General features: G+C 39.6%; 2 protein-coding genes across 3 annotated transcripts in view; one reads left to right on the forward strand and one right to left on the reverse strand.

Moving 5' to 3' along the window:
* Positions 1 to 6,940, forward strand: part of lmtk3 (lemur tyrosine kinase 3) — a 31,231-nt gene extending 24,291 nt beyond the window's left edge. For both annotated transcript variants that reach the window (XM_022219152.2, XM_022219151.2), the window contains exons 12-16: positions 46 to 197; positions 1,515 to 1,651; positions 1,738 to 2,072; positions 2,153 to 2,237; positions 5,342 to 6,940. In XM_022219152.2, coding sequence (XP_022074844.2) covers positions 46 to 197; positions 1,515 to 1,651; positions 1,738 to 2,072; positions 2,153 to 2,237; positions 5,342 to 5,478 — 846 coding nt within the window. In that variant the 3' untranslated portion in view covers positions 5,479 to 6,940. The remainder of the gene's footprint in view (positions 1 to 45; positions 198 to 1,514; positions 1,652 to 1,737; positions 2,073 to 2,152; positions 2,238 to 5,341) is intronic.
* A 916-nt stretch (positions 6,941 to 7,856) lies between these two features.
* LOC127536504 (tripartite motif-containing protein 16-like) lies at positions 7,857 to 12,865 on the reverse strand. Its single transcript, XM_051957093.1, has one exon. It carries the CDS (start codon positions 10,860 to 10,862, stop codon positions 9,189 to 9,191), a length of 1,674 nt encoding a protein of 557 aa, XP_051813053.1. The 5' UTR covers positions 10,863 to 12,865; the 3' UTR covers positions 7,857 to 9,188.
* Between the last annotated feature and the right edge of the window lie 139 nt (positions 12,866 to 13,004).

Below are 13,004 nucleotides of genomic sequence, written 5' to 3' on the forward strand. Positions count from 1 at the left end.
GTGGAGTTTATTTGTCGTCTTCATGATTTTGTTTTGGTGCTTCAGGTGTGTGAGGAGCGACTGCAGTTCTCCCTCAGCGAAAACGTAAAAACGAATGTTCTTTGGGGATCGACTGTGAAGGACACTGTGACGCTCCGGCCGTGGGGGGAACAAGTCGCCGAAAACAGCAGCGAGTTGGAAGAAAAAGACGACGAGAGGTGTGAAGGCTGGAATAAAATCTGATCTGGAATGATGTCTCAGTTTGTTTTAACTCTCTAAGCTGCAAAACTCTTTTTTAAATCACCTAAATGACACTATTCATCAGCTAGAAACTATAAAAACAGGAAAAATTCTGTAATTTTCAACTTTCTTTCTTGAACTAATCATCTGCAGCACACAGTTCTGTCTGGAAAGGTGACCAAATTCAAACTTAAAGTTGTGATATTCCATCAAAATCACTTTATTCTACATGTTTGGCCCAAAAATTGCCAAAAATAAACCATTTGCACAAAACAGACTTTGTTCAAAATAAATATAATCTTAGGTTTTTGCGGCAAATTGTGACAAAAATGTTGGTTGATAGAATCCATCCTAAAAATGATCTAAAATGACTCGGTTTGTCGAAATCACTCAATAACGATCAAAAAATTGGCCAAAATGAGATGTAAAAAAAGTTACCAAATTTGATCTAAAATGAGAATACTAATTAATATATTCAACAATTTGTTTACAATTTCCTAAAACGTGTTTAAAAAAAGTGTCAAAACTTTATTCCAAAATTGTCCAAAATGACTCAAAAATATAAATCTTTACCAAAACTTATCAAAGCAGAATTACCAAAGTTACTGAAAATCTGGTCCAAATTAAATCCAAAATCAGATAAAATTTTCAAAAATTGTCTATAATCTTTTGAAAGTTTCAAAAATGATGCAAAAAAAATTCAGATTTACTCAAAAACTGTCCAAAATTACCCCAAAGATGGACATGATGAGTTATTGTATCTAAGATGAGATAAAATCTTTCCAAAATTGTTAAAATAATCCAAAATTGGATTTAAAAAATTGTCTAGATTTAATTATTAAAATTCTAAAATTAGGTATAAATTGTTTACAATTACTCTAAAATTGTCCAAAATAACACAAATTGACTGAAGTTAGAGACTTGATTTAAATGAAATTTGACGTAAATAATTAACAATAACTCAACTGTCCAAAAATCCATTAAAATGTTCCAAAATGAAATAATAGGGTTCACATTTATTATAAAATTGTCCATAATGACATAATATGCGTAAAATTTCACAACATTTTCCAAAACAGATCTGTTAAAGCAGTAGAAATCAGATTTAAAAATATCTCTGACGACTAAAGAATTGTCCAAAATGACTTTAAAAATTGACCAAAACGTCTCAGGTAATCTGAAATGATGTATAAATTCTTTAAAATGACTCAGCCTGTTAGGAACGGGTGATAAAATGTGTTGTTCTGTAATTCTGGTGAACAGTTTTTAATGTTTGTTTCTTTCTGGTTTTTCAGTGAGGAGGTGGAGGAGGACGAAACCGTCAGCGATCAGCCGCTAGCAGAGTCTGAAGAGGCTAAATCTGAGCCGCTCACTGTGATCGAACAACCGGAGGTGACGACGCCTCAACCTGCCGCCAACCAGGCCATGAAAGGTACCTTCAGATGTTCTTCCACACATCTGGAACACAACCTGTATTCTTCATGTCTAACTTTTCTGTTTCCTCCCTCCGTCCCATAGCGAAGCTGGCTCGTCTCTCTCTCGCTCTGCCTCCTCTGGCTCTCGCTCTTCCTCTCACTCCGACCGGGAAAGGAGGATTCGGCGACGGTCCGATCGGGAACCGGATCGGCCGGCGGAGGGGCCTGTCGTCGAGCAGCGACCCCGACGACGAGGACGAGGACGAGCCGGAGGACGAGAGCTCCCGCCGGGTCATCGTCGTCACGGAGACGGACGTGGACAAACGAGTCGGGCTGAGGAGTCTGCTGAAGTCCCCGAAGGAGACGACGGACCGGGAGAGGGACCGGGGCCGGAACGTGTCCTTCTTTGATGATGTCACAATCTACCTTTTCGATCAGGTACTTCCTGTTCGCTCCGTCACTGATTCGCTAACAGCCGGAACAAGATGAAAGTCTCATTCTCTGTTTGTTGACTTTAGGAAACTCCGACCAATGAGTTGAGCTCCTCGACGCCCACCAGTCCTGCCTCGGTGTCCGTCAAGAGCACCAAGCTGGAATTACACGGTGAGGTCATCAACACGAGACGGAAACAAGAAACGAGGATCAACAACGACCAAAACAGTTTTCAGAGATTCAGTCTACTTTAAACTGGAGAATGACATCATGAAATCTGACAACCAACTAATCCCCACTTATTAGTTTAACTAGTTCAAACTTACTTGAAACTTTACCAACATTACACAAAACCTTGTCCGAAATTACTCACAGTTTCCAAAAATAACCATGAATTGTCTATACTCAGTTAAAAAATAGTCCAAACTCACTTGAAACTTGTCCTAAGCAACACAGTTTGTCTAAAATTAGTATATATGTGTATAGAATGTGTGGAAATGTGATTAAAATGACTCAGATTGTTCATAATTACCAGAAAATGATCTAAAATGACTCAAAGCTCATGTGAGCCAGTTTGGTCATAGCGCTTGATAGTTTTTGTGACTGCACTTGAGGATACATTCAAAGACCTTGTAGGTTCCTGGGTAGTTCCTCGATGGTTCCTCAGAGGTTCCTGGGTAGATGGTTCCCGGCAGTGGCGGCCCGTGACCAAAATTACTGAGGAAGCCAGTGTGAACAACAAATTAGATTCGGTGTTTTAACTGTTATTTTCATGTAAACAAATCAGCCTACTGTTACAGTACCTTTATTCTACCGACTTCTCATTCATTTCAGTGAAAAAAAAAGAGGTTAACGAGAGGACAGCTTGTGTGAGAGACAGTCAGCGAGTGTCACATCAGGTGTCAATATGACGCGCCGCGGTGCTGTGCCTGTGATTCAGTCAAAGTGAGGGAAGGCTGTGGATGCGTGCTTCGGGCTGTGCGCCTGCTTACGGCTCTGGCACACAGTATGATGTGATAAGTTAAAGCCCATGCAAAGCTTGTGAACGTCTCGTAGCTTTATTACAGTCGAACGTTAAACACATAATGGCGATAGTTAGATTGAGCTTTGGAGTTGGCCTACCGTCCCTTTTGACTTGTAGTTGAACTTCAAAAGGAAGTTTTGTGAAGTCATTTTTTACAAGAAACTCAAGGTCCCTGTCACCATCCATTCTCTGGCTAGCTTGATGGCTATACTTGCTGTGTGGGCTTGCTGGCACCTGGTGGGACAGCTGCATTAGTGTGGGTATTGTTCATCACAGCTTGTGATTGGTTGGAAGCCAGATTTGATCTGGCCTCCCTTATGTTTTTTTTAATGATGCATCGACCATTAAGCGATGAGCCTTGCTTCAATCTGATTGGCTAATACGGGCTGTTTTTTTCTCTCAGGGAGGCAAGGCGAAGCTGGCCTCTGAACAGACAGACAGCGCAGAGGGCATGAGAGACGTAGTGTAATGCAGAAAAGAGCTCCACAAGAGGGGCGCTGTTTTGCTCCTCACAAAGCAGAAATGCCTGATGTAGTGTTTTGACAACAAGGAATGACAAAAATATAAAACATTAAATACATAGTGGTGAAGATTATTTATATTTTTTCTTTCTTGCATATTTTTTGGGGAAGCCAGGCTTAACTTGGCCTCCGTGAAAAACCGCCACTGGTTCCTGGTCGGTTCCAGGTGTGATAGACTGTTAGCTGTCCAGGTGAACCTCCACCCTCAGTCAGCTGGGACAGACTCCAGCCAACCGTGACCCTGATGAGGATTAAGGTTTTCCAAAGTAGTTTAAATCAATCCACTGGACTTTAGAAAGGTCCTTGAAGACGTTTCACCTCTCATCCAAGAGGCTTCTTCAGTTCTGGTGGTGGTTGGTGTTGCCTCAGCTTTTACACCTCTGTGAGGTGTGTCCAGGGCTATTATTCCAACGACCGATACCAAGACTCATCCAGATGAGTTCTGGTGTATAATAGTCCTGGACACACCTCACAGAGGTTTAAAAGCTGAGGCAACACCAACCACAAACTTTCTTGAAGTCCAGTGGATTGATTTAAACTACTTTGGATAACCATGACCTGGATGAATGAGAACCTGCACAGACAGTATTAAGGTTTGTTCTATAGATGATGGACAGACTGAAAAATGTCCCAGAATGTTGTGAAATGTGTTCAATGTGACTCAAGATCAGTTTTAAAGCGGTTTGAGTGTTTCTCCTGCTGCCATTTGAACTCCTTCAGCTCAGAACGCTGCAGAGCTACCAACACGTCTCGTTGATGTTCTCCAGTTTGTTCTGGTTTTCTCTGTGTGGTTTCAGTCACCTCAAAGATGACGTCATGAAATGTCACCAAACCGAAATAAAAACCTCCGGTCGGGTCGAGTTAATCTGCTGTAATTATCCGTCGACTCGCTGACGTTAATCCTCCGTTTAACGAGACTTTCTGAACTCATCGTCTGGACTTTTACTCTCATGAAGGTTCAGAATCTAAAACACCAAAATTAGAAGCTTTCACGAGCATTCGTCGCCTTTTCAGCTGAATTTCAAAGCTGTGAGAAGACGCTGAGTTCCCTTTGAGTTATTTTTAACTGCCTTCAGTCTGCTCGTATTAATAGACGGTGATTATTAGTTTATTTCTGCTCTCCAATGTTTTCCTGTAGGAATGAAGCTACAGAGTACTGTCTGATAGAAATACTCTGATTATCGTTAAAGTATTGCATTTACACTGTAAGTCAATGAAAAAGGAGTTAAAAACCATCAAAAATGTCTTGAAATGTGCCCAGAATGACTCAGCTTGTCTGAAATGAGACAGAAAATAAATCAGTACGATTTAAAATTTGTCTGCAGCTCCCTAAACTGTCCGAAATAACTGGAAATGAAATGGTTCTAAATTAAAACTTGTGTCAGATGTCTCAGTTAATCCAAAAATAAATTTAAAAAAATATCCACAATAATTTGAAACTTGTTCTAAATCACTGAAATTGTCCAAAATGTATCAGGAGTGATCCAAGATTTTTTAAATTTTCAAAAATGACCTGAAATCTGAACAGAATGACTAAGAAGACGTCCAAAATTACTCAGGATCTGTCCAATCACAGTGAGAAAATGGTCTAAAATCACTTCAAACTTGTCATGAATTAGTAAATTTGTCCAAAATAAATTTTAAAATGATCTAAAATCATTTGAAACTTGATGAAAGTTTCTCATAAAGCGTCCAGAATCCGGTGACTCTGGATGTTTTTTGTCCTTCAGGGCCGAACACCAGGAGCAAAGAGTCGAAGAGGAAAGACGACCTGTCAATCAAGCCGAGGTCGCCCGTGGGCGGAGCCAGCCCGGTGACGTCATCGCGCTTCACGGTGAGCCCCGCCAACGACCCCCACCTGGTGTGACACCGCCGCCACGTCGCCACGGCAACCCTCGGAGCCCCTCGACCCGACCAGCCGCTCGCCCAGAGGATATTTTTTTATTGAGAGTGACTCCAGACAGAGCTGCCGTTTCCAGAGTTTACGGAGGCGCCTGAAGGCAGCGCAGCGCCTGAAGGCAGCAGACAGCTATGCAGCGGGATCTGGACCTCCGTCCTCCTCCTGCTTCATCATCGTCCTCCTCAGCAGAAACCTGACTGACGGCATTTGTACAAAGATCATCACACGCGTGTAAACAAAAGCGTTTTAGAGCCGTTTACTTTTAGATGTTATTCTTAGACTGCACGAAAAACCAACCAGCTCTGGTCCTTTATTTATTTACCCCGTTCAGTCATTGATTCATCTATTTATCTGTTAATTCATTTGTTAAAGCCAGTTCCCATGCAGTTATTTATTTATTAATTTGTCTAATTATTTATTTATTAAATAAGTAAATAGCAACATTTAATTTATTAATTTATCTATGCATTTATTTATTTATTTATTAAATAAATAAATAGCAGCATTTAATTTATTATTGTTTATTTATTTATTGAAGCCAGTTCCCATGCAGTATTTAATTTATTAATTTCTCTATTTATGTATTTATTTATTTTATTTTTTATTTTATTTATTTATTAGTTTTTCTATTTATTTATTCATTCATTCATTCATCTATTTATTAAAGCCAGTTTCCATGCAGTATTTTATTTATTAATTTCTCTAATTATTTATTTATTTAATAAATAATAGCAACATTTAATTTATTAATTTATATATTTATTTATTTATTAAATATATAAATAGCAGCATATAATTAATTCATTTATTTATCTATTTATTCATTTATTAAAGGCAGTTCCCATGCAGATATTTTTATCTGTTTATTCATGTACTTAATCCATGCAGTATTTATTAATTTTTCTATTTATTTATTTATTTAATAATGTTCTCACACAGCATTAAATTTATTAATTTATCCATTTATTTGCTGATTTCTTTGCTTCGGTGCGACTGTGAGCATATATCGCTATAATTTGTTTGGGGCAGAACGCTTCTACAACCTCCTCTAAGATCTTCATAACAAATAAATCAAGAATATTTTTCCCAAACGTCTTAAATTACTAAAAAAAAAAGTGAAAAAAAGTATTTTGTATAATTTTCCTTGTTAATATCGGCCGTAACGTTTCCTTCTTTTCCTCTAGAGTCTCGTCATTCTTTCCTCTCGTTTGATGACGGTTAGCGTAGCTTAGCATGAAACCTCCATCGGTAAATAAACTCCATCAGTTTGTGTCTCCGTTAATTTGCTCCATTTTCTACTAATAACGGTCCGTCCTGCAGTCCATCTGTTCCGTCTGTTTAAGTGTTGGTTTAACTCGTATTGTTTAAAGATGCTTTTCAGGGGGTGATGTATGAACAAGGGGAATAAAAACTACAAAATGTCAACCCACTTACTGGAAATCCTCTTTATTTCTCTGTTTGGAATCTGAAAGTGCAGAAAAATGTGCCGCTAGGAATTTGATTTCATTTTTTAAAACTGCAATCATTCAAGTTTAAGAATTAAATTATTTAATTAACATTAATCTTTAAAATATAATTCTTTAAGTTAAGCAATGCAACTTTATGATTTAATTTTTAAAAAAATATATTATTCAAGTTAAGGGCAGCAAAAATGAATTTATGATTAAATTCTATTTTAAAAATATATTTATCAAAATTCAACCATACAGGATTAAATTATGATTCAAATCCTGTTTCTGTTGCAGTTATTTAAGTTAAACTGCAGATTTAAGTTATGATTCAAATTATTTTTTTACGATTAAACAAACATTTAATAATAACTGCTGACTGAATTCTAATAAAGTTGGATTTCAACAGAAATTCCAACATGATAAATATCACATCTAACAAATGCTGCTCATAGATTTACCTTTAAAAAGTCCACATTTGGACACAATCTGTATTTTTTACATCACCAACATTTAAATGAATAACTGGGAAGTCACTGAAAGGAAAAAATGTGAGCAAACTATTGAGCACAGAAACATTGTGGTAAATTGTGGTAAAAGTTCAGGTGGAAATCTGCACTTCAACCATGCTAACGTTGGATTCTTCATGTCTGGACCTTTTCTGAGGAGATCAACTGTCAGACTGCAAACAAACCAGCAGCTTAGGGAGAGAATATTTATTTCAATGGATGACATCAGCAGCAACGGTAGAATCCAGCTTCTGCTCATTTATTGTGTTTATTAGCAGATTAACATGAAGCCCAGTCACAAGTTTGTGGACAGTCTGGAAACAAATTGTCGTCGTTTCTCTGATGTCCGTGATGTGCAGGCGGAGAAGAAACGTCCGTTGACACTGACTTGCTTAATAATAAGTTTATTATAAGTAAGAACAGCATCGATCAGACAGAGAGACTGTCTGGGAGGATCCGGTCAAATGAATCTCCCTGAACAAAAATCTGAGATCATATTTAAATGTTTTAGACAAGTATGAGGTCACAACATATGTTTCTTAATTAAAAGACATCTACAGAACAACCCCCATCATTAAGACACCCAAAGAGTCATTCAAGCCCCAAAGAACAATTATCATTTCCTGGACATAATGATCCCCAATCTAATCCCACAAATGACTTCCTTCAGCAAAAAACTACATCTATTCTAAGAAGCAACAAACATCCCAACATACATCTCAGATCAGATACGACAAAAACAAAGCAACAAAATGACACATCACCATGTGAGATGAATAAAATGATCAGATTTCCCCAGAAAACACAAATACAACATAGTCTGTACATAGATCTCTGTCAAAGAAACATGAAGCACATTGGAATAGAAAGCTGAGTTTTCCATCACCTCAGCTGTTCCTTAAACGCATCACTGACACAGGATGGAAGAAACATGAATTCAAATGAGAGGAAAACAATAAAAGTCACTTCCTGTTACATTTCCACGCAGATTTTAAATTGAAAAATAGTTTCTGAGAAGCTGAAATGTGAAAACATGGAAATATTTACAATAAAACGTTGGAAATAAACCAAGAATTGAGTGATTTCTGTGTGAAGCTGACACAGATGCACATTTTCTGTTTGTTGTTGATGTTTAAATATTTGAGGTGTAAAAACTGCATCAGTCAGCGGTTCAGTGACGAGTCAGAAAAGTTGTCAGGAACAACAGAAAGCTCCATCAAACATGACTTGTTGTGTGGTGATGCTTTCAAAGCAGACTCAACGTGTGGCTGCTTCCACACTCAACCAACAGCACAGCCTCATGGGGAAGTTTCACCTTCAGGAAAATCAACATCAAGTCCACAACCACACAACATCTGCTGTCCGATGAGTGTCGGGACTCAACCAAACGTCTGCACACCCAAACTGGATCAAATCACACTTTCCACTTGTCGGTCCTGTGGAAGAAATCCTCTCTACCGACTGAGAGCACAAACTACATCTGGGCTGGAAACATCCACACAAATCACAGTCACATTTTAGTGGAGAAAGTTGGAAGAAAGTCAGAGAGGAGCAGAAGAAGAAAGGAGAAGACCAAGGAGTGCTGACGCTCACTGTTTGATCCACAGCTGATCTCTGTAGAAACCAAACAACAACGAGCTGTGAGCAGCAATGATGGAGACTAAATGAGTCCAAGAAGCAAAGACACAATCAGACTCACTGCACCTTCAGTTACCTCCCTCTACTTCACTTCACACAACTCAGCACTTGAACAAAAACCAATGTAAAGTCCAGCATGTAGCGGCTCAGTGAATGTGGTCTGGACTCTGTGGAGGAGAGTCATGGTTTCAGAGACGCTGTAGAAAGACAGAATACCTGCTCTGTGATCCAGATAAACTCCTACTCTGGAGGACCGAGGACCTGAGACGGGAGTTCTAGTTTTGTTGTAACAAAATTCATAACTGTTTTGGGAACAATATAATGCCCAAGATTTGTCATTAAATCCAAATCCACATTCATCCCCACTTCCTGCTCTGCTGATGTTCTTGTATGAAACTGATACAAAAACTCCTCCTTCTCTCCACTCCACCTCCCAGTAACAACGTCCAGTCAGACTCTCTCTACTCAGAACCTGATAATCAGTGAATCTGTCTGGATGATCAGGATAAGACTGTTGTTGATCCATAAATGTTACTTTTCTGTTCCCTTCAGATAATAACAGTTTTCTGTTTGCTGTGTTTGGATCCAGAGTGATTTGACGTGAATATCTCATGAATCCAGCTCTGGTCTTTGGTTCTGGTTCTGGTTCTGACAGTAAAACGTCTGGCTGAGTGAGTGTCAGTGAGATGTCTGTCCAGGTGTCCTTCAGAACGTCCTCTACTTTACCTCTGAGCTCTTTCACAGCTGCTGTCACGTCCTCAAAGTGTCTCAGAGGACGGATGCTGATGCTGGATGAGTGTGTGGACTCACTGAGTGCTGACACTGAGGGGTAGTTGTGGAGAAACTGGCTGTGATCTGGTGTATCTGAGAGCTGCTTCAGCTCAGCCTCTTTCCTCTCCAGATCCCTGATCTCCTGCTGCAGCTTCTCCTCCAGCTCTTTGACTCGACTCTCTTGGGTCTTCTGCTGGGATCTGATCTGCTGCTCCACCTCAGAGCTTCTCTTCTGGATCAGATGGATCATCTGGGTGAACATCTCCTCACTGTCCTCCACTGTTTTATCAGCAGAGACCTTGATGTCCTTCAGCTCCTGTTGAAGCAGCTTCACATCTTTCCGTCTGTCCTGGATTCTCTGCTGGATGTTCAGTCGACTCACCTCCAGCTTCTTCTGCCTCTCAGTCCTTTCTGCTGCAGCTGAGACCGTGTCGTGGCCTTTATGTTGGTCCACAGAGCAGAGATAACAGATAGACTGCTGATCAGTACGACAGAACATCTTCTTCACCTCATCGTGACGAGAGCAGATGTTCTCCTGGAGGTTCTTGGAGGGCTCCACCAGCTGGTGTTTCTTAAAAGTTGGAGACTCATAGTGAGGCTGAAGGTGTTTCTCACAGAAAGAAGCCAAACAGAACAAACAGGACTTGAAGGCTTTCAGTTTTCTACCAGAACAGGAATCACAGGCCACATCTTCAGGTCCAGCATAGCAGTGATCAGCAGCAGCAGCTTGGAGTCCAGTCTTCTTCAGCTGCTCCACTAAAGCTGCTAACATGGTGTTTTTCTCCAGGTCAGGCCTCGCTGTGAAAGTCTTCCTGCACTGAGGGCAGCTGTAGATTCTCTTCTGGTCCTCTCCATCCCAGTGGGCTTTAATACACTTCATACAGTAGCTGTGTCCACAGGAAGTAGTGACCGGATCCTTCAGGAGATCCAGACAGATGCAACAAGAGAAGGTTTCTCGGTCCAGCTGAACTCCTTTCTGAGCCATTCCTCCTCTCACTACCAGCGACTGTGTGACTTTCACTTCCTCCTTCCTGAAACTAGTCTGAGCTGTGATCTACAAATCACGTGTTCCTGCAGCTCTTCCACGTCACCACATGTTGGTTCCACCCATCTTCAGAGTGCAGATCTGAAGGGGAGGAACCAGGAAACGTGTGGACAGAGTGGAGCTGCTGTTTGGGAGCAGGAAGAAGAGCAGAGTTATCAGGCTGAGATCTGATAAGCACAGAACCAACCTGCACAGAGTCCACTTCATTATTAGAAGATGAAGAAAAACGTTAGAAATGCTTCAGTTTATGGTGGAGATGTTTTGGAAAAGTGTTGGTAATTAACAATAAAACAGCATAAATTACAGTTTGCTGCATTTTTACTTCAAATATTTGTAAAATAAACTGAACATTTTTAGCTCAATAACAAGACAACAGCACAAACTGCAGTTAAATCACTCATAAAAGCAGCATTTATAACAGTCAAAGGTGTTTTTCACAGCAAATATTTGCCTTTTATCAGTAAAAAAAAAAGGTCTTAGTACCACTCTGATGTCACCTGTTTACTGCTGCTGACATCCAGTGTTGTCCAGTCCACTTATTATAAGCTTGTTTTTGTTCCTTTTTTTCTCTTTATCCCGATCCCGGTTCACTTTTTCCTAACCTTAACCTTTTCACCCCTAAGTTAGTTTATGACCCCTACTTTTGATTTCTTACCCTAACCTTAAGTTCCCCTACCTGTCTGTCTGACCTTTCACCCTAATTTGTGGACCCCTAACCCTTTTCCTATTCTTTAACCCAAACCATTTGCCCCCTACCCTATAGTCCTGTCCCTTATGTCTTCTTTCCTGACTTTCCTCAGCCAATGACCTCTATCCCCTCCCTTTCCTTTTTCTTCCCCTCTTTCTTTTAGAATTTTATTTTAGATTGGCTCCGGGGGTGGATCTTCGCTGTGGAGGGGGCATCCCTTAATAAGAAAACATTTTAACTTTCCTCTTTTTCCACATGATGTGCCTCTGGCCCTGATGTTTAGCACTCTTTTTAGAATGTAGGGAGATGGAGGAGAGCATAGCAGCCCCCTGAGCCTGTGCAAAATGAATTTAAAAAATTGCCTAAAATCACTTGAAATCTGCCAGAAATTATGAAATTTGTCCAAAATGGTTTTAAAAATGGTCCAAAATCACTTACAACTTGTCTGAAGTGGCAAAATTTGTCCAAAATGAATTTCAAAATGGTCCACAATCACTTAAAACTTGCCAGAAAAGGTTAATTGTACTTTTTAAAAAATAACAACAAAATAATTCCTGTCAGTCGCCAAATCTAGACTCCAGATGGAGAAAATTTTCAAACTTTGGAAGAACTCATAAAACCTAAACTGCGACTGCGTTAAAGCCGTAACAGACATGAAAACACGGATTTACACGGACAATGGCAAAAGCTTCGTGATTAGCTAGCAGAGCTCGCTAACAGACGTAGCTAATGGACCTAGCTAACGGACCCTACTATTAGACCAAGCTAACGGTCCTCGCTAACAGATGTAGCTAACGGACCTAGCTAACGGACCCTGCTATCAGACCAAGCTAACGGTCCTCGATAACAGATGCAGAGCAAATGACTCAAATAAAACAGTTAAAATGAAATTTAAATCTCCTTTTTTGGTTTTATATTTTTTCCATTGATGTCTCTTGTAATTGTGGGAATTTTTTAAAGCTAACATTAGCATGGATTAGCGATTCTGTTACTGTGATTAGAGTACGGTTAGCAAATAAAAAATATAATATTGAATAAAAATGGTACCATTGATGTGTGAGCTGAACCAATCAATATCTACTATTGATCAATGTGGAGCAGAAAACTCAAAGAGAAGGTTTATTTTTCAAAAATTTCGAAGCCCAAATGTCCTCCAGTTCTGGTATGACCCTTAAACATTGCAGATAAGATTATTTATTGTGTAATTTTTTAAATAGTACAGAATCCAAAATAAGCTGTGCAAATTCCGTTTCCAGCAACACACAGTTGTGAGTAATAAAGTATAATTTAATGTGTGAAAGACTTCTTCATAGGTACACAGGTTACGGGTACGGGTCCGTACTGGCAACTGCCTTGTTCATATGTGTGTTTTCTCTTTTGCCTCCGTTTCCCAG

Source organism: Acanthochromis polyacanthus, chromosome 12 (assembly GCF_021347895.1).
Source record: "Acanthochromis polyacanthus isolate Apoly-LR-REF ecotype Palm Island chromosome 12, KAUST_Apoly_ChrSc, whole genome shotgun sequence".
Taxonomy (NCBI): domain Eukaryota; kingdom Metazoa; phylum Chordata; class Actinopteri; family Pomacentridae; genus Acanthochromis; species Acanthochromis polyacanthus.

Coding starts and splice junctions, on each gene's coding strand:
- LOC127536504 (XM_051957093.1), bottom strand. CDS start 10,862: ATGGCTCAGAAAGGAGTTCAGCTGGACCGAGAAACCTTCTCTTGTTGC.